Source organism: Beta vulgaris, chromosome 6, assembly GCF_026745355.1.
Source record: "Beta vulgaris subsp. vulgaris cultivar EL10 chromosome 6, EL10.2, whole genome shotgun sequence".
Taxonomy (NCBI): domain Eukaryota; kingdom Viridiplantae; phylum Streptophyta; class Magnoliopsida; order Caryophyllales; family Amaranthaceae; genus Beta; species Beta vulgaris.
The window spans coordinates 9579090-9600794 of NC_079207.1; the positions used below are offsets into that span (position 1 = coordinate 9579090).

General features: G+C 34.8%; 1 protein-coding gene across 1 annotated transcript; it reads left to right on the forward strand.

Moving 5' to 3' along the window:
* Window positions 1-4591: 4591 nt before the first annotated feature.
* On the forward strand, window positions 4592-13627 carry LOC104895557 (la-related protein 1C). The gene is made up of 6 exons (XM_057395385.1): window positions 4592-5521; window positions 6070-6664; window positions 6753-6885; window positions 6971-7061; window positions 12263-12334; window positions 12477-13627. Exons 1-6 carry the CDS (start codon window positions 5090-5092, stop codon window positions 12756-12758), a joined length of 1605 nt encoding a protein of 534 aa, XP_057251368.1. The 5' UTR covers window positions 4592-5089; the 3' UTR covers window positions 12759-13627.
* Window positions 13628-21705: the final 8078 nt, after the last annotated feature.

Sequence of the window (21705 nt, forward strand, 5' to 3'; positions counted from 1 at the left end):
ATGCTGGAGATTAGAAATTGTTTGGTGTGATTTGTCAAAGAGAAGTAAAATGGATGGATTTAGAGAGAGATGTAGAATTGTAGGTTGTAATCGAGGAAAATTAGGGCTTTGCCTAGTTGATATCAGACATTGTATCATAGATGTTTTCAGATTAATTGTGGTTTTCAAATTTCACAAGATCCTTTATATATATATATATATATATATACTAGTTTTGAAGCCCGTGCGTTGCACGGGTTGTTTTTTATATTTTTTTTTGTTATTTTTTCTTAACATTATTGATTTTGTGTGACTGTAAAATGAGATTTTTCAACACGATTTGATTTACATACTTCATTTGTTCCTTTTCCACTGCAATAATCACCACTTTGGGCAGTTTTAATTATCTATTTGGACCAACCAACTTTTAGTAAAAAAAAACAACAACTTTAATTGTCAATATTACCTTTACTTTATGTTAATAGTTAGATGGATTATTGCTATGAAATTGCATAAGAGATTTGATTTGCATAGTTGATTCATAAAGCTAGTAAAATTCATACCATTATAGGTATGAAAGAGTATAACCTTGAATAAATTCTGGGTTAATTATCGTTCGACGTCTTTTTCTTGCTTCTCGTGATAAGTTTGGATCAGAATATTGGTGAGCCATTGTTGTAAGTTGTAGTGTTGTAAGTATATGGAAATGGTCAATTGTTAGCTAAACATGCATATTTATAGTAGAGTGAATCATAGCCATAGAGTGATAAACTCTTATCTCTCAAACTCTAAATTTTATGATCTCTCAAACTCTAAATTTTATTATCTCTAAATTAATAAGATGACGTTGCAATTAGATAATTTATTTGGGATATGACCATGAGATATTTTTGATGAGGTTTCCTTTGATTTTTTTTTTTCCAATTGAAACAAATTCGATTCTCATCATTTGAATATATTGTTGTAGTAGATATTTCTTAGCAATTGCAACGCAAACAGAAAAAAATAATTGAAATAATATGAAAATATGTTTTATATTTCTAATAAAAAAAATAAAAAATATTGAAATAGATAAAGTCTTATCTCTCAAACTTATCTCTAAATTTTATTATCTCTCAAACTCTAAATTTTATTATCTATAAATTAATAAGATGACATCATTATCTCTAAATTTTATTATCTCTCTAAATTTTTATTATCTCTAAATTTTATTATCTACATTATCTCTAAATTTTATTATCTATAAATTAATAAGATGACGTCTCTAAATTTTATTATTTGTAAATTAATAAGATGATGTGGCAATAATTTTTATTATCTCTAAATTTTATTATCTATATTATCTCTATATTTTATTATCTATATTTTATTATTTGTAAATTAATAAGATGACGTGACAATCCTAGGTGGCGCGCTCTATGCTCCCGAAAAGTTCCTCCTTTATATATATACTAGCTTTTAACCCGTGCAAAATGCACGGGAGGTTTTATATAGATATGATTTGTTCCCGTACATAATCTATGTGTTGAATTTTGTTTATTAAGTAGTGTTTTTATTCCAATTTATCTAATTCATAATTATTAGAATCCAAGTATTTAAAGTTGAAAGATTATAAAATATAAAATTATATATCACGATATTTGTTACAGCATTTTAAAGTTTGAAAATCTTATAATTGTGATAAATACATTATGAAACAAAAAACACATCAACATGCACATGAAGTTTTTTGTTTTATAAATTTAATATTTTTAGGATGGTTTCGTAAAATTATAGTTTGAATATTAGCTCGTGATTTAAAGTTTTTATAATAATATCGTGTATTAAGAATACATTTTAAAATCGGTTTTAGACTTGTGCCACTTGCACGGGAAGTTTTTGTTTTAATAAATTTAAGATTTTATATTATCTCACCTAAAATCATGGTGGAAGTATTTAATCCGTTAATCTATAAAAATGATAATATAAAATTAAGAATATAAAAAATGAAACATACATATAAGTTTAAATTAGTAAATTTTAATTTGCTATTCTCATATACAGGTTTTCTAAAGTATGAGTGGTCAGCTATAGAAAATCAATGGTTGAATTCATGATTATTTACTTACATAAAAGAAAAAAAATTGTTCAATACTTTTGAATTGGTATGAAATACTTTTGACATATTATTATCAATTTCAATGATTATAGTCAATGCTTTTAGACTTTAAGAACTCATGAGATAATTCCATATAAATTTAAAACCAATAACATGTGTTTTAAATTTTATGATCTTGTATCGAGAGTATTAAATGTGGCTATGATCCGTATGTTATATAGTTATGATTTTTTTTAAATGGCCTTGATATCTGAAAATTTTGCTCATACTTTTAAACTGGCAATATAAAATACTTTTTACATATTTCCATCAATTTTATTGACTCTACTGTCCGTGCTTTTCGACTTTGAGAACTACATTAGAACAATTCTATCTAAATTGTAAAACTAATAACTTGTGATTTAAATTTTATAATCTTGTGTTAAGAATAATTAAAACCTGGTACGTTGAATAGTTACAATTTTAGGGAGAAGTGTTTGTTGTTGTAATGATTACTTAGCTTGTGTTCAATCAATATTCTTGTATTGAGAATAATTAAAATTGCCTCTTGACCAGTACATTATACAGTCATGGTTTAAAGATGTATGGATTATATTATACAATGAATGTTAACTACGCGATTTTCATAACTTATATAAATATACTATCTAGTATTGCAAGTTATTCCGATATAAACATATAATATAATTTTTAGTTATTAAAAGATTTATGCATAATATGATGTAATTGATAAATTTTTAGCAAGAAATCGTAGTGATTTGATTGCGTTTTTTAATAGTGTTTTATTAAAAAACGTGAAAAATAAATAAATGGTGACATATGATTTTCTTTTTAACAATTTTCTGAAAAATATAGATAGATAACTGAGATCATTTCCAAAAAAAGAAAAAAAATTCAAAGTCTTATTTCAATTTTGAATTTCAAATTTCAAAAATTGTAAAAATTACAGCTAAAAATAAAAATATTAGCTAGTGATTTAAACTTTATGATCTTGTATTTAGAATACTCGAAAATTAGCTTGCAACCCATGTGTTGAACTATGACTTATGACATTCATGTTATATCCATGTTATATTTTACAATGTCAACGATCCTGGAGCATTTACTAACAATGTTATATGGAAACTTTTTAGTGCTCGCAAAGGTAATATAATAGTGTTATATCCTTGTTATATCGTACAACAATATCATGGTAATAACTAATAATTAAAGATGTAATATAAGGGCCTGTTCTCTTCGGCATAAAACAGCTGGACTGAACTGATCTGAACTGAACTGAATTGAACTAAACTGAACTGATCTGAACTGAACTGAACTGAACTGATCTGAACTGAACTGAACTGATGTGAACTGAATTGAATTGAACTGAACTGAAATGAATAGTGATATGTGAGAGTAAAAGTAATTTCAAGAGCTGAACTGAACTGAACTGATCTGAACTGAATTGAACTGAACTGAAAATAAGCTAGGGAGAACAGGCCCTAATTTTGGAAATAGTTTCATTTTTCATTGCTCAAGTTACTGATTTTTTAAAAAAAATCTCTATTCTCTTCACGTGGCTAAAATAAATTTTGCTTTTAGATAAAATAAATTAATCATACTTTTAAATGTTTGCTTGAAATAGTGACACTTCATTTATTGTTTCAATACTTGGAGAAAATATTTTTCTAAACTTTCCTTAAATTTAGTGTAGATATCATAATTTCATTCTTGGTCATCATACAAATTTGGATTGGTCAAATTCTCTATATATATTTGCCTAATGAAATGTTTTAAAAAACATGGTCCAAAAAATTACACCCTAATTTTATGTAACTAAGTTGTTAATCTTATTTTTTGTTTAAAATTAAAGTCTTTCTACCTGCATCTACTATATAACTTTGTAGATAATAAATCATTTATAACTTAAAATGTACCATTTTCCCCCTTTTGTTTAAGTGACGTTATATTAATCGATGCAATGGATCAATGTATTATGATTTTTGTATTGATGGAGCAATGAACTCAGCAAATTAAATGGTATAATAATATTTTATGATCATTTGAGACTGATGGACATGAACTCATCACGTGTAGTATTATGATTTTTGTATTGATGGAGCAAATGATTTAAAGATGGTAACAAATAAATCTTCCAACCAAATTTCCTTAATTCTTGTACATAAATCTTGTATATGTTTATTTGGTTGATTTAAGGATGATTATAATACTCTTTCCTAATAAGAGGATTGTAATTGATTTACTTAATATTCTTTCCTAGCTTTAAATATTATGGCACACGCCTTAAAGTAATATGCAAACGACACATAAGCAATAGATCGATTTCCTCCAATTTACACGTGGCATATGGATTGTGAGAAGGCATGAGAATTTGACATTTGGCGAATTAATTGTGAGGATGACACATAGGATTTATGTACCCAGCTTTATATAGATATATAGATTGATGATTGATTTTAACATCATGTTGACATATAGGTGAAGATATAATGTTGACGATGTAGCAATAAGAGAGGAAAAAGAAATTGTGATGATATTGTGTTAAATAAATAAAACAAAGGAGTACTACTTTGACCTATTTCTTGGTCGTTTGTTATTTAGAATAAAGTTGAATTACAATTAGGTATCCAAAAAAAACACCAAACAAAAAAAGCTCATTGATATTCCCCACCTTTACAAGGAAACAACAAGGGCAATTTCGGCCACAAGCAATTAAAAAGAAAAAAACCAGAGCACAACATACCAACAAAAAAGAAAAAGGAAAAGAGAGACACACTCAGGACTCTTCAGGACTCAGGAGAGAAGAAGAAGAGAAGAGAAGAGAAGAAGAGGCAAAATAGAGATTAAAGAAGCCTTTTCTTTTCTTCTACTACCTTCTATCGGATTATTTTCCCCCAATTGCATCGAAATCATTTCCAAAACTATATAAATTTGAACCCTAATTTTTCGTTTTATCTGATTCTCAAACCCTAACTTTTTATTTTTTTTAGCTTCATCAATTCCAAATTTTTGATGGCAGCGACAGCTAACAGCAATCCTTCATCTTCTCTCTCTTCTTCCGCCGCCACTTTATCGCCACGTTCTCTCTCCTTGGGTAGGACCGGGTCGCCGCCGTGGGCCCAGATTGTTCGTGGGCCGGAATCCGAATCAATCGGAGCTCCGATTTCTCCGTCGGCTTCAGGAGGAGGAAACAGTTTTCCGGCGATGGTGGCAGAAATTCCGGCGGAAACTTCCGAGAACGGGGGTAATGCGGGTGCCAAAAAGCTCGCGTGGAATAAGAAGCCCACTAATGTTGCGGTCGATAATGGTGGACCTGGCCCAGTTGTTATGGGACCTGCTGAAGCTTGGCCTGCTCTCTCTGAGTCTACCAAAGCTTCTCCTAAGCCTTCTTCTTCTGATTCCTCTAAAATTCTCGCTGATACTGGATCTATTTCTTCTTCTCAGGTTTGTTATCTTGATTCTTTCCTCTTGTTGATTTTATTGGCTCAGTTTTGTGATCCGTAGATCATGTGATCTGGGAAAGTTTTTTTTTTAAATTCATATAATTGGGTTTATATTTTATATGATAGAATTTAATTTAGCATGATGTTTTGATGTTGCTATGTTATGATAGAGTGACATAATCTGGATTGCATATGTTTTTGGTTTAAAGAATGATAACTTGATTTATTGATGTTGTTGACTGTGAAGGACGTCGTTTGGGGTTTTATGTAATTCTTTTCTCTTCTCGAGTTTCGATTTTTATTTTAATGGTGATATTAGTGGAGTTTAATGGATTTTTGTACAGAAGAACAAAAGTTTTTGGCTTATTGATGTTATAAGGTACTTTCCATATTTTTGTTGATTTTTGGTTTGTGATGATACTGTGCGATGTTATATGTGTTACTTGTATATTATTGTGGTTATTTTTGTTGTTCTGGTTATTATTTTTTTTTGTAAATTTGTAGTTTTATTTGTTCATGATGTGGTTGTGATGGTGGAAATTGTCCTAGGTAACTGGAACCGAATCATCATCACAGTCAGTAGCGTCATCAGTACAGTCACAGTCTCAATCTTCTTCAACTTCTCCAAAGCCAACAAGTAGTAATTTAAACCATAATTCTATGCCAAACCATGGACGGCCAACACGACAAAAGTCAATGAAGCGTGATGGTGGTGGCAACCCACAGACTAATGGTGGCACTTCTCATCAGCCTTCATCGCCTTCGGAAGGTTCACATAATTATAATCATAGTTCCCCTAAACCCAATTTTGGTGGTGGTTCTGACAGTTTTGGTAGGGAAACCATTCAAAACCATGGTAATAGGGAGTCAGGGTCACGGAATGCGAGTGGTGATCATCCTCAACCACGTAACTCATTTAGGAGGGGAGGTGGTGGGTCACATTCACGTGGAGATGGGGCACATCAAAATTATGGGGGGAGACGAGGCGATCAAGATCGTGGGAATCATGATTGGAACCATCAGCGGAGTTTCAATGGAAGAGATGCGCAAAGAGTTTCTCCTCGGGCCTATGTCAGACCCCCACCTGCTGGTGTTGCCGCTCCCTTTGCTGCTCCTCCTATGCGACCGACTTTTATAAACCCATGTACGTTGCATAAGTTTAAAGTTAACTTAGAAGATTTTTATATTGGTGGTAGACATGTAACTAATTTGAATTTTCATGCCTTTTTTAGTGGTAGATTTTTATTTGCCTTCCATGACTTTTGTTCCATCTGCTCCAATTGTTCCAACTGTTCCACCTCCCGTGTTTCTCCACACTGGTCCAGATCCTTTGAGAATAATGACTCAGATTGAATATTACTTCAGGTATTTATTCTGGAAGTTTAGTTTTCCTTGTAGAAATAATGTGATCTTTAATTTGATCACTTTTACATTTTCTTTTTTGTGGTAGTAATGAAAATTTAATCAAAGACACGTATCTGAGGCAGAATATGGATGGACATGGTTGGGTTCCTATGACACTTGTCGCAAACTTCAAAAAGGTATTAGTCTGATGTATGATTCATTTGGGTTTTTTTTTTTGCCATGAAATGTATTATGTTTAGAGTTTGCTTTGTTCGATTTTTGGTTCCCAGTTTGTACACTTTTATTGTAAATTTAGCATCTTGTGGTGTATGAAAATTATTGTGCTAAAGTTTCTAGAATAAATTGGATGGGTCAGGTACGGTATGCATTGTAGAAGTTTTGTCTTGGTGTTCTTCCCTCTTATACTCCGTCTCAACTTATCTAATTTCAATGATCAATTTTGGTTACTCCATATTTTTTGTAAGTAGTCAAATATTTTAGCATCTTTCATCTTTGGTTTGTTTCCAAATAAAGGGCGGAGGTTTAAGGAGGAGTTATTGTGCTTAACCAACCCAATTGATGGTCTGGTGGGTCCCTCGTACCTTTTAGCTGCAAATGATGTCATGTGGTCCATTTAACTCCAATTAATCTTTATTATTCCAAATTTTATTATTTCTACGATTTGCTGGATATAAGTCATGTGGGTATTGTTTTTTTTTTAAGTACATTGCTATCAAGAGCTCTGTGTGTTTGGTTTAAAAAAAAGTGCATTTATACAGTGATTGCAAGTTGTGAACTCGTCAAAAATAGAAGCTTGCAGCTTGCATATGATGTTACACTCAGATGAACTTCATAGCATTCTCTTTACCCGATGACAAGTGTCCAGTTTGTTTTTCCCCCTGTTCTGGTACTTCTGTTTTTACTTCTGTTGCAAAAACATGCCATTCAACTACACTGTTGCCTAAACCAAGCAATCAATCTTATAACTTCTCATACTTGGACCACTTCTGATTATCTTCATTCCAAACTCTCTCTCCTTAAGTCTCAAGGCTTTCCTACACATTTATTAAACATGCGAATCAACACCACCCCCAATTACTTAATATGATCCTTGTAAATGTCAAACACTTTGAGCATACATATATTAATACTAGTCTAGTAGAAGTCCTATAGGTTTTCATTTCAATCTTGGAGGTACATTATGGTTGCACAATACCTCAATATCCACCCTAACTGCATCTCTCATGTATTGATCTTTTTCTCCGTTCATGAAATTGGCCAAATGAACTTAAAGCATTCACTTATTTACAACTCCTTAGTATTTAATTTCATACTAAAATTGAACTCCATGTACTTAGTTTGTCATTCGACTTAGCCTCCTTCGCTTTAATTTATCAGTTACCCCATCTCTAGCCCTCTCTAAAATTATAGTATCATCTGCAAACAACTTGCACCAAGATATCACATGCTTGATAGATCATGTATTACTTTTGTGAAGGACTTAATGCAGAGTATTATTGTAGTTAGGAAATCCTCCATTACTATTTCACACATCCTAACACGTGCTTTCACATCTCAATAAATATCCTAATCTGAGTTCAAATATCTACAGTATAACTTTCTTTGGTGTTTCCCACCAAACCACCTGTCTCAATATCCTCAGCCTTTTCACTTTTCCAGCTGTAGTTCATGCTGATATATCTCTCTAAGAGATCGAAGTGTCCATGGAGGGATGGGCCATCTTAGAAGGCTCTTTAAAATCCTAATTATCAAGGCTGCTCCCTTAACCACTAGTTCCTTTTTCTCATATCATAGTACTTTTCTGCTGGTTACCCCTGTTCATTGATGATTTATTTTGGCCCGAGATGCCAAAGCCTCCAAGTCATAAAAAATAATAAGTGCTAAATTCTCACTATAGAATCGGAGCTTTCTTGGCTGCATTTCTATGTTGCTCAGACTCGGGTACCCATGTCCGACTCGGGTACGTGTCCAAGTGTCCGACTCGGCTATTTTTTGGAATTTTTTCTATTTTTTAGCCCAAAACAAAGTGTCCAAGAGTCCCACCCATGTCCTGAGTGTCGAGGATCCGACACGGGTACTTGAGGTGAAATGAATAGTCCGAGCAACATAGCTGCATTTCCATATGATGCTTGACATGTAATGTTAACCTAGAAGAGTATAGTTGGCCAATTGGGGTTATAATTGGAAGTTATTGTAGCATTGCGCATTCAGGGTTATAGTGTATGGATAAGCCTAATGAGACTGTTTTAATAAGTAATAAAAGCAGCAGTAGTAGTTTGGTTTTCTCCTTCCCAGTATCAGATAAGGCCCATGGCTTAAAAGTCATGCTGCCTCTGTATATCTCTCATGCTTGCTTTTGGTTAGACATTGAGCAGTGTTGATAGATAGGGATAATGCAGGGTTGGACAGGGAAAAAGTAAGGAAAATGTGGAGGTGGAACAAGAATACATAAAAGGAAAATGTGCAAATAAATTTGGAGGCAATTGTAAGGTCAGAGGGAGCATTGTTAAATAAGACAACAACTCTTTTTTTTTTCATGTAGTGAACTCCTCTCTATTTATAGGAGAAAAGTTTTTGGAAGAGTGATGAACTATGTTTACAAGATATACTGGTTTTTTTATTACCTTTTGTGAAATTGGAGTGTATGGGTACATAATAATTGGGATTGAAGCTGCAAGGGAATGGGGAAATCTTTATCTCCGGCTATTAGTTATGTCTCCATTTTACAACCTTAATTTGTCGCCTTGTGAAATTGCTTTTAGATTTCTATGAGCCTATAAGTATGAAATTTCTTGTTTTGTGGTTTTGTCAATTGTAGTGTTGCACTAAATGGAAATTACTTACCCATATCTTTTTCTGTGACTGGAGACGATGACTGTTTAGAGGGGCTGTTGCACCTGGAGCTGATTTCGGGTGGACTGAGGGTGAGATAGGAGTAGTATTGTAAGATGGGGATGACGCTGCTGAAAAGTTTGTAGAGTTGTCTAAATGTACAGTAGAGAAGACTTGGGGAGACACTAACATCTTTCATATTACATAATAAGTTGGAGGGTGTAATTTGAGGACTTAAGCTTGTGTTTTTTGAGCCATAGGATGGTGGAACATGTAACATTTTTCTGCATGTCTTCAAGCTCTTGTAGGCTCTCTGCATCTGTTTTGTCATTGATCTTGTGGTTTATCATCATTAAAAGATATGATACAATATGATCATTACTTTTGCATAAAAGCAACTTTCTTGTATCTCATGTAGATTTTGGTAGCATGTTCAACTATAGGGTCAAGATACTTGTTTCGCTACTCTATTTGCATCTTTAGGAATCTCTGGTAAAACATTTATTTCTTGATATGTATAGATATACTTTTTAGTTGTACTCTTTTAAACTATTGGAAATATGCAGAATTCAATGCATATAACTTACAGTTTGAGACAACAAGCTTATAATATTGAGATTGACATGTAAGAGATCTATTTATTTATTATTTTTTTTTTTTGGGGGGGGGGTTGCTAATGCACGGTGATCAAGACTCGGCTTTTTTATGAACTTTGCCTTGCAGGAAAAGGTATTCACTCGCTTAACCAACTCCACCTACCTGTTAGACGATCTGGCCAAGAAAGGCATGAGAGTCTTTGGATAAGGTTATTTTTGCTTAGTTTTGTGATTTTGGGTGGTTGTAGTGTACTTTCTCCTGAAGAGTGAAAGAAAGGAAGTTGTTCTGGTTCATATTGGAGTATGTGCTTATTGTTTAGCTCTTGGGATTACAGGTTGTTTGACTTTACTTTTTTCTTGAAGAGTAAAAAGAAAGGACCTTAGTCTGGTTAATATTATGAAGGGAAGATTGTGTAAAAGATGGTTCCATTTACCTATAAAATTGTCCCAAAAATATTGCCTCATCCCTCCTATTACTAAATGGTCCGACCACTTACTCTCTCGTCAAGTACATTTGATCAATCTCTACGTAGCGTGTTCTATATGACACTAGAAGTCATTTTAATGTTCTTTCAATTTTCCTTTTCTGGATGTATTTAGGGAGATCCCCAATGGTAACCTCGAACTTTTTGAGTTTCCCATTGGTGGCCCATTTTTTTTTATTCCCACTAGTAACCCTCAATTATTGTTTTTTTTACCAAATGCGACCTTATAGAGTGAAAAATCGTTAGTTTTGTTAACTTTTCATTAGAACAAATGTGTTGGTTTGCGTGCTTGAAAATTGTCTAGGTTTGCATGCTGCAAATACTGCTCGGTTGAAGTTTTTGCACTCATTTTAGCCTTTAAGGGTCAAATATAAAGTCTAAATTGGTTTTCAATGTCCAAAAATTGGTCGGCTAAGGGATTGAGTGTCATTTTGGCCATTAAGGGTCAAATTTGACGTCAAAATTGACTAGAAGCATCTTGGTTTGTGTGGCAAACATTAGTTTTAACGGAGAGTTAATGGAATTAACGGTTTTTCGCTTTAGAAGGTCACATTTGGAATTAGAACAATGATTGAGTGTTACCAATGGGAATAAAAAAACCGAGGGTCACCAATGGGAAACTTGAAAAGTTCGAGGTCACTATTGGGAATTTCCCATGTTTTTATTGTTTTACCCACTTTTTTACTTTTTCTCTCACAAAATCTACCCATGTGACTCCAATTGCCTATTTTCAGCATTACCTCCCCGAACGTCAATGGGAAAGCTGAAGAAAACAGATAATATATATACATTATAATCTTTCGATTTGTCATTTTGTTATTCCCCAAATTAATGTGCTTATATCCTTGAGTTTGAGTTACTTTTTCTCTCACTATCACATCAACCACTTTATACTCTCGAATCCCAACACTCTCTGGATATGTCTTTTTAACCACCTTTTTATTTTTATTTCCTTGAATAAATCCTGTAATGACTCCGTTTAATTGTTTTAGACATATTTTCCAATAATTAGCTTAAAAACTTTCATTTAGACACGGTTTATTTTGTCTCATGAAGTCTTCTGTTGTACTTGTGGTTGCAAATTATTTGTTTCATGAGCTGTTGCTGGTGAGACATGGAACTAGTGAAAAAATTTAACGTATCTTCCACAGTTCGACTGGTTCATTTCATGGAATGTATATCTGGTTGCACTTTTTTTCATGTTGAAGTGTGGAATATTAATTAATTTTAACAAGTCAAAGCTGTGGTTCAAATTCGTATTACGGTCTGGTGAGACATGGAACTAGTGAAAAAATTTAACGTATCTTCCACAGTTTGACTGGTTCATTTCATGGAATGTATATCTGGTTGCACTTTTTTTCATGTTGAAGTGTGGAATATTAATGAATATTAACAAGTCAAAGCTGTGGTTCAAATTCGTATTACAGTGTTCTTGATCAAAATATTAACTGAACTTGATTACAGGTTATGGAATTGACACAGAACATTCAGCAAATATTAGATGCCGTGAGGTCTTCTACTAAAGTTGAAGTACAGGTAATTCACTTGCCAATTTATGTTACGTCTCTCATATTGCCTGCCAGAGATTATATTCTGACGGTGTTGAGAGTCTAGCAAGATTTTTGAAACTGTTGGAGTGGTTAATCTGTTAGTGATTGCGATTATACTCTTATTGCAGGGTGACAAAATCAGGAAACGTGATGATTGGATGAGATGGATAATGCCAGCTTCTGTTCAGTTTCCTACTGCTGCTTCAGGCTCACAATCTCCGAGGTCTCCCACTATTGCTGCACTGTCATCTCATATTCAAGCTGTTAAACTGGACGACAAGGTTATTGATCAAGATCATCCAAAGGGTCAATTAGATGTTAATGCTGTCACTGTATCAAGATCATCCTCTGGAGATATGAATGTTCCATTGCAGAGTGATAAGGATGGGGCAAGTTCAAGTTCTCATTGATCTCCTAGATCTAGTCTCTATTTCATGCAAGGATCGTGCTGATAAGATCCAGAAAGTGCCGAAAGGGAACATGTGAACAAGGAACGACCTTGGTGAGTTTAGTTTTTTTAATCTGAGCCTCGCAGAATGAAGCACCATTCACAAAGTAGATATATAAAATTATAAAACACCCAAAAAAAATTTGAAAAGGAAAAAAAAAAAGAGATACAACTTTAAGATAGACTGCGGAAGGAGAATCCTAAAAAAAGTTTTGTTTTTTTTTTTTGCAAAAAAAATCTTTTGCAGGAGTTTCTGGATTTTTTTTGCGTTCTTTTTTTTTGTTTTTTTTTTGGGGGTATCTATGGGTCCTGCTAATTATGATGGAATCAGTCTTGCCTTCTTGTTGTGTTTATTCTGGTGGCTCAATATTTTATTTCGGGAATTTTGCCTTCATGTCCCTGTTCTGCCCCTCAGTCTGTTTTTAGATAATCTTTGGGGCTATTGAGAAATGAGAAGTGAACTGCCGAAATGTCATCCCTATGGATGAGTGCGATTAATCGTCGTGGATGACAAAGGCGGTGACTGGTGAGTTTGTCTGAAGCTGCTGCTCGTGCATCACTCCTGGCCACTCTTGTTTTTAGTTGTTTTTGTGGAAGTCCCTTCTCTCCTATCTATACTGTGTCATATTTAGCTGTATACTGTGCAGTTTGACACTGAAAAGCTGTGCACTCTCGTGGTGAGAGAAAGTGCTGTTAGGTTAGATTATGGAACGTTTGGATTTTTGTCTTCATAATTGAAACTAGATGGATGGTGTTAGTAAACTTATGAATTTGGATGTTGGTACAGACTTGATTGTTTTATCTATTAACTAATAAGTAGATTTAGTGGAATATTTACTGTCTGGTTGAAGGTTCGATAGCAGCATCTGATTTTAGTTGCAGGAGGAAGATATGATCTCAAGATGTGTGCTTAGCGACCTATGTTGCTCAAGATGATCTTATATATATATATTTGTATGTTCAAATTTAAATCTCTACTGTTTTCTATGGTTTATATAAACTGATAATCCCTAATAATAGGACACGTTTGACGAATCTGGGGTAGCATTAGCTACTATAACTTTTATGTGAAACTCCGTATATATAATTATGATATGCTATTAATGCATATAATATTTTGGGTATTTTCAACTTACTTTAAAAAAAAATTGGGGAGTAAATTTCTCTGTGAACTTTCGAAGACATCCCTTATCTAGCACATAATTCTCTAGTGCTTGTAATTTTTCCGAAAAAGCAGAAGTTGCTGTTTTGATATGTAGTTGCATATCAAGATAATGAATTAGGATGCCCTGAACTATTATTCGTAAAATATTTTTTTTCACAATGAGATTATTGTCATAACTAGACTTGGTTATTGGACGGGTCGGGTCATAAGAGGGTCGCCTCATAAAGGGTCGGTAGCGGGTCGGGCCAAATGGGTAGAGGGCTTATAGCGGGCCGATAATGGGCGGGTCGGTAAACGAGCAAGAAAAACAAGGAACAAAAAGAGCCAAAAGTAAGTATAAATGAATGCGAATTCGAATATGTAATTGTTTTTACAAAACTTATTTTATTTTTTAAAATTATTGGGTTTCTTTGTTGACCCTATAATGGCCCTATCCAATAATGACCCTGTCCAATAAAACCCTGTCCAATAAAAGCCCTGTAAAATTGACCCTAACCCTTTAACCATTGGACTACCCTGTCCAATAACCACCTCTAGTCACAACGAATGTGTCTTTGAATCATAAATCAACATTGATAGTTTTTGAGAGAAGCTTATAATTGAGTTTCACTACTTGATGTTCATGTTCTCTAGTTTTTTTTATTATTATTATTATTATTATTGGTGAAAATAGGAATGATAGATTGATTAACAATGTTTAAAGTGTTACAATCTGAAATAAGATGGTTCATACAATAACTAGGGGGAAGGAAAAACCCTAATTACATAATATTCCTTAAGCATGGACCTACACTCCGTGGCAATAATATCTGCTACTATATTATACCAATGCCTGCAATACTTGATTTGTACCTGCGGGTATCGCTCATGTCACTACCTGCATAGATCAACCATGACGAAATACTTATTAGAGTTCACCTGTTTTAGAATAAGCTCAATCGCATTTTTACAATTCGAGTATATAGTAGCATTTTGGAGCTGGTTAGCCTCGATAGGATAAAACGCTTTCTGGATAACTAAAATTTCAATCGCAAGGGGATCACTAGCATAAATTTTCTCCTCGAATCCGCTATGTCATTCCCTTTTGCCATTTCTAATAACTCCTCCCAACCCCATGGGGTTTAAGGGACCAATAAAAAAAGCATCAATGTAGATTATGAGTCTATCTAAAGGAGGGTTCCACTGAGTATTAGCTACATTAAGGGTTGAGGAGAGAATTTGAGTTCTAGCGCTAACGGTTCTCGAACAATGACTTACTGCACCTAGAATGTGGCGAATATCTGACGGACATTTTCCATTAAAGATACAAGTATTTCGACCCTTTCAAATTTCATGACACACGTAAGGGAACAAAGCTCCCCATGCTACGCCCTAAATTGATCCTGAGACAAAAGATTGGCTTTTTGAACCACTAATGAAATTCAGGATGGCTAATTACAGGAGTATCAAGAATATTCCAAATCTCTGAGGAGGAGGGGCATGTTCTCTAGTTTATTTTCATTCTTCATGATCAAGTACTATTCATAAACTACTCAATAAAATAGATTGATATGCGTGATAATTCATTCTCTCATCAATAAGTTTGGGAAATACCCTATACCAATTACGGAACTCATGTGACTAGAAATTATTGACCGAAGCACAACCAATTAGCCTTGTTCCCCAATAACAAAGCTCAAAAGAGCCAAATACTATATTTAACATGAATGTAGTGTCATTTTCTTTTTGTGCTCATTACTGTTTGATTTATGGGCCTTTTTTACAACCTGATTTATATGTGATTTTACGACTGAAGGCGACCGTACCATTTTGTATGTCCATCTTTGGGAACGATACAACAATAGGTACTATTCATATTATGTAATCACCAATTCACCATAGATAATACTATTTCTATTTTTTTTAAGGGTAACATTTCCTTTTCTTTCGAAAAATTTCTCTCCTTTTCTCAACTATGAAACTTGGATTTTTTTTTGACGGGATGAAACTTGAAATTTAATTCTATTGGTGAAATAAAATACCATAAGAATTTAACATTTTCTTCATTTCAGTAATTTTGGATAGTTTAATTTTCAAAATTCATCAAAGTTTCATTGGAGTTATTGGGCAAAAATTAGCCGGCAATTAAAATAGGCTCCGTTCTTTTGGACTTACAGAATTTGTACTGAACGAACTGAGAGAAACTAAATTGCAGAGAAAAATTAAGTTAAACTGAACTGAAAATAAATCCAAAAGAAAAGGGCTTTAATCTAGTATCTTATTAAGGATTTGGGTTTTTGTTTCAAAAAATTTGAGCAGAATATGCTTGCCGTAGAATTGGGAATTATTTGACATTGGTTCTTAATGCTTCTAACTATGTGTGTAAACCATGAAAATAGGAGACATGCATGTTAGTTAGGCCTTTTGCTATCACGAAAGTGAGTTCTATGTATTGATGAATGACCGAGTATTTAGTTTCGGTTCGCAGTTGTGCTTTATTACTGAGTCATAAGGGAATGTCAATTCGCCTAAGCTATGATTGGATAATTGGGATGTGAGTTGTAGTTTGATCAATTCATATTAGTGGTGATGCTTAATCTTAGTGCTTCAATTATCGTATTCATATACTTTACTTTATTTTGTCATTAGTTTTGCCTTTAATTTATAGATTATTCCTCATTTTTGAATTGTGTAACTATTTTGTAATCTAAAATCAAGTAGTGGTTAATCTTGCACCTCCCTGAGTTCGACCTGTATGTGCTACGACACCGTACACTTGCGGTATTTAAAATAAAACACTAACAAGTTTTTGGTTGGCAAATTTCTTACTCTTACGAACTTTGAGTATCGACCAATGGGTTATAGATAGGTGTCCAGTGAATTCAAAGGCGTGCAGCTTGAATTTTGAAGAAGAATCAGAAATCTGACAAATAACTCCAAAAAAAAAATCACAAGGCTTTTTTTTTCTTTGTTTTTCCTAAGTCCTTTCTACTTTGGGAACAGGCGAACACCTAAAGAACACCTAAGTCCTTTCATTTTTCCTTTTGTTTGGATTCCGAGTAGTAATTTTTAGTACTCCCTCCGTCCCATAATATAAGTCCTGATTCTGTTTTTACACGGGAATTAAAGGAAATTAGAATCTTGTTTTATTTAAATAAAAAGATTCATTTTCATTGGGAAACACTTACATTGTTTTTTTTCTTTTTAACAAAAAATAAAAACTTAACATTAATGTTGCATAGTTTGATGTGTAGAGAAGTTTAATGGGTTTTGAGATTCTATTTTATCATTAATAATGGTGCATTGGAAGGTGAAATTATGAGGACTTTTTGGAAGTTAAATTATTTTTATGAGGGCATTTTGGGTTAATTATTGATTGAAAATAGAAACAATACTTATATTTTGGGATACTTTAAAAGGAAATGGGACTTATATTATGGGACGGAGGGAGTACAATTTAACTCCTAAAGTCCTAATGCTATATTGCTCTCCAGCTCGGTGAACAGTTAATGGTCAATTAGATATTCTCTAGTTTCACAATTTTCTCAGATTCTATATATGTCGTCATTTTTTGGTATATAATTATTTTAATTAATATATTTAAATTATGTAATGAAATATATTTTCATGATGTATCATCATCTACTGCGATTGTTGCTTCCAAGGTCTAAGGACATGCTTGCAAATACGACAAATTTGCAAGGTAGTAAGTGATCATGGAAAAACGGTTGGTAAAAATATGTTGGAATATTTGAAAAGACTCCAATAGGGGAATTTTTGGTAATTTCTAGCTATAGAGATTAAATGGTATAAAATGAAGTGAAGTTGGTATCAAAATAGAGTTAAGTTTGATATCAAGTAAGAAAATAAAAGTCAATTTACTATCAAATTTTAATTTGATGCGAGTTTGATTGTTGTTTGACTTACACTACGTCTCTGTAAACTAGTAGATGTCTTGCTCACTGGAAAAAAAAGAATAAATTATAATATTCTATAGGTCTAGTGACGGGACATGTAGATTTTAGTAGACTCAATTAAGGGGTGGTAGCTAACGAAAAATGAAAAGGATCTCAGAGTTAAATGCATCCAGCAAGATCTTTTTCGTATGCAATAGTGTTTTTAGATTAGAAATAATAATGGTTATGTGTATTGTTTTTGTTTTCATTTTTTCCTACTATATAGTCACAAACACTGCATGATAATGCAACATACTATTTCTACGTACAATAACATTATCTTCGTATAGTACAAGATTTTTGTTAGATTTATCTAAATGTTAGATCTCTAGCCTTTCTCGTAGCTAACGACCAGATCATCTTGTAGCTTGGTATAATGTTGCTTGAAAATATGATGTGGCCAAGTTACTAGGTAAATTAGCTAGCCAATTGAAATGATCTGGACGACTTGCATCTAGAACATCTACGAGGATTTGGTGTTTCGTTTTCATTTTGAAACCACGACATGGCCTACCAATCTCCCGTGCTTCTCATGTTGTAACGTGTTTAATTCACATTTTGTGTACGTTTCAAGGTCCGGGATATGCCTTTTCCATGTTGAGGTAAGTTGCTTGTTCTTCAGTGCCATACCCACCAAACCACCATCCTCCAAGCTTTTGGCGAATAACAAAGGCACCAAACTTTTTAGTTTTAATCTTGACAAACATGTTTTGTTGTTTTATCAATCAACTTGGTTTTTCCTCTCCATTTCAAATAATTGGTGGTTCCTATTACATATATTTTTGTTTCAACTACTAATCTTTTACTCCACCTTTTAGCCTGAAGTTTTAGTCCGCAAGGGTATATATAAGGACTCCCATGTCTTAGTACAGACCAAGAACGCCTTTTACGACCATTCCAGTGCCATTCCAAGCCTACACTCGAGAAGCGTAAATGCTGTTTTAAGGCATTATGGGGTTATTTTGAGGGTGCCACGCACCCAGGACGCGTTATAAGTCATGTTAGAGCCTCTATGTAGGTTTCCCGTGAAAAATACGAATAAACGATAACTTTTACGAGCATTCCAGGGACATTTAGAGTCTACACTAGAAATTATAATTGGAGTACTAGAAGCCATTCATGGGAAAATAGAGAGTGCCGAGAACCTGGGATACGTTATGAGTCGTGCTGAACCCCCAATTAAGGTTTCCAACGAAAAATGTGTCCAATCTCTGGGTAATCCAAAAATGGCCACAAAACAGTCACACTTTTGGACGTTTCTAGGGCCCAAGCATCGGAGGCAGTGGAATGCCTCATGGGGATATGGGAGACTGTATATAAGGACTTCCACCTCTTAGAACGACCCTAAGACGAGTTTTACGATCATTCTAGGCCCATTCCAGACTTACACTACAGAAGCATAAATGCGATATTTCAAGGCATTTTGGGACGATGCTGAGTGTGCCAATCACCCATCTGTTATAAGTCGTGCCAGATCCCATCTGTAGATTTATGTCGAAAAATAAGCCCGGATCCGAAGAAATCCGAAACGACCAAAATCGAAGGATATAAGAAACGTTTTTGGACGTTAGCCGAAAACCTTCCTATGGGGTGCGACACGACTTATAATACATAACGGGTGCTTCGCACCATATGAATTACCCCAGAATGCCACCAAACGACCAATTTATGATTTTCTGGTGCAACCACGAAATGGCCCCGAAACTTTCGTAAAAGTTGTTCTTATGGTCGTTCAAAGCTGTGGGAGTTCTAGGCTCTTCCACCCTGGGCATATTTTTCGCCGAAAACCTTTCTATGGGATGCGACACGACTTATAATGCATCCTAAGTGATTCGCACCATATGAATTACCCCAAAATTCCACCAAACGACCCGTTTATGATTTTTTGGTGCAGCCACAAAATGGCCTCGAAACGGTCATAAAAGTTGTTCTTATGGTCATTCAAAGTTGTGGGAGGTCTTAATATACCATCCCATGTCCCCTCGAGCCATCCGACGACATTCGGTGCAGGGGTCCTGTGGACGTCTAAAAGCGTGACTTATAGCCTTCAATTTTGACCGTTTCAAGGCTCCTCCGTGCCCGATCATATTTTTAACCGAAAACCTTCATGTTGGGTGCGACACGATTTATAATGCATCATGGGCTCTTCGCACCATATGAATTGCACTAGAAAGCCACCAAACGACCTATTTATGATTTTGTGGTTCTCCCACGGAATGGCTCCGAAACGGTCGTAAAAGATTTTCTTATGGTCGTTCAAAGCTGTGGGAGTTCTTAATATATCATCTCATGTCCTAACGATCCATCTCATGACATTCGGTGCACGGGACCCTTGGACGTGTAAAATCGTGACTTATAGCCTTCAATTTTGACCGTTTTAGGGCTCCTCTAGGCTCGGTCTTATTTTTCGCCGAAAACCTTCCTATTGGGTTCGGCACCACTTATAATGCATCCGGGGTTTTTCGTACCATATGAATTGCCCCATAATGCCACCAAGCCACCCATATATGATTTTGTGGTGCGGCTACGAAATGGCCTTGAACTGGTTTAAAACTTTATTCTAATGGTCGTTCAAAGACGTGGGAGTTCTTAATATACCATCCCATGTCCCCTCGAGGCATCCAACGACATTCGGTGTACAGGTCATGTGGACGTCTAAAAGCGTGACTTATATCCTTCAATTTTGACCGTTATTGGCCTGAACATATTTTTCGTCGAAAACCTTCCTATCTAGTCCAGCACTACTTATAATGCGTCCCGGGTGCTTCGCACCATATGAATTCGCTCAGAATGCCACCAAATGACCCATTTATTATTTTGTGGTGCGGCCAAGGAATGGTCCGGAACGGCCGTAAAAGTTGTTCTTATGGTCGTTCAAATCCCTGAGAGTTCTTAATATACCATCCCATGTCCCCTTGAGCCATCCCACGACATTCTGGGCACGGGTCCCGTGGACGTCTAAAAGCGTGACTTATTGCCTTCAGTTTTTACCATTTTAGGGCTCTTCCAGGCCGAGTCTTATTTTTCACCGAAAACTTTCCTATGGGGTCCAACATGACTTATAATGCATCTCAAGTGCTTCGCACCATTTGAATTGCCCAAGAATGCCACCAAACAACGTATTTACGCTTTTGTGGTGCGACAACAGAATGACCCCTAAACGGTCGTAAAAGTTGTTCATATGGTCGTTCAAAGCCATGGGCGTGCTTAATAAACCATCTCATATACCCTCGAGCCATTCCACAAGATTCGGTGCACAGGTCCTGTGGTCTGTGGACGTTTAAAAGCGTCAATTTTGACCGTTTAAGAGCTCTGGCGTACCCGGTCATATTTTTCGCCGAAAACCTTCCTATGGGGTGCGGCACGATTTATAATGCATGCCGGGTGTTTCGCACCATATGAATTGTCCTAGAATGCCACCAAAAGACTAATTTATAATTTTGTGGTGCAGCCTCGGAATGGCCCTGAAACACTCGTAAAAGTTGTTCTTATGGTCTTTCAAAGTCGTGGGAGTTCTTAAAAAACCATCCCATTTGTCCCCTCGAGCCATCCCACGACATTCGATGCACGGGTGTCGTGGACGTCTTAAAGCGTGACCTATAGCCTTCAATTTTGACAGTTTTAAGGCTCCTTTGTGTCCGGTCATATTTTTCGTTGAAAACCTTTATATAGGGTGCGACACGACTTATAATGCATCCCGAGTAATTTGCACCATATGAATTGCCCCAAAATGTCACCAAACGACCCATTTATGATTTTGTGGTGCATCCAGGAATGGCCCCACAACGGTCATAAAAGTTGTTCTTATG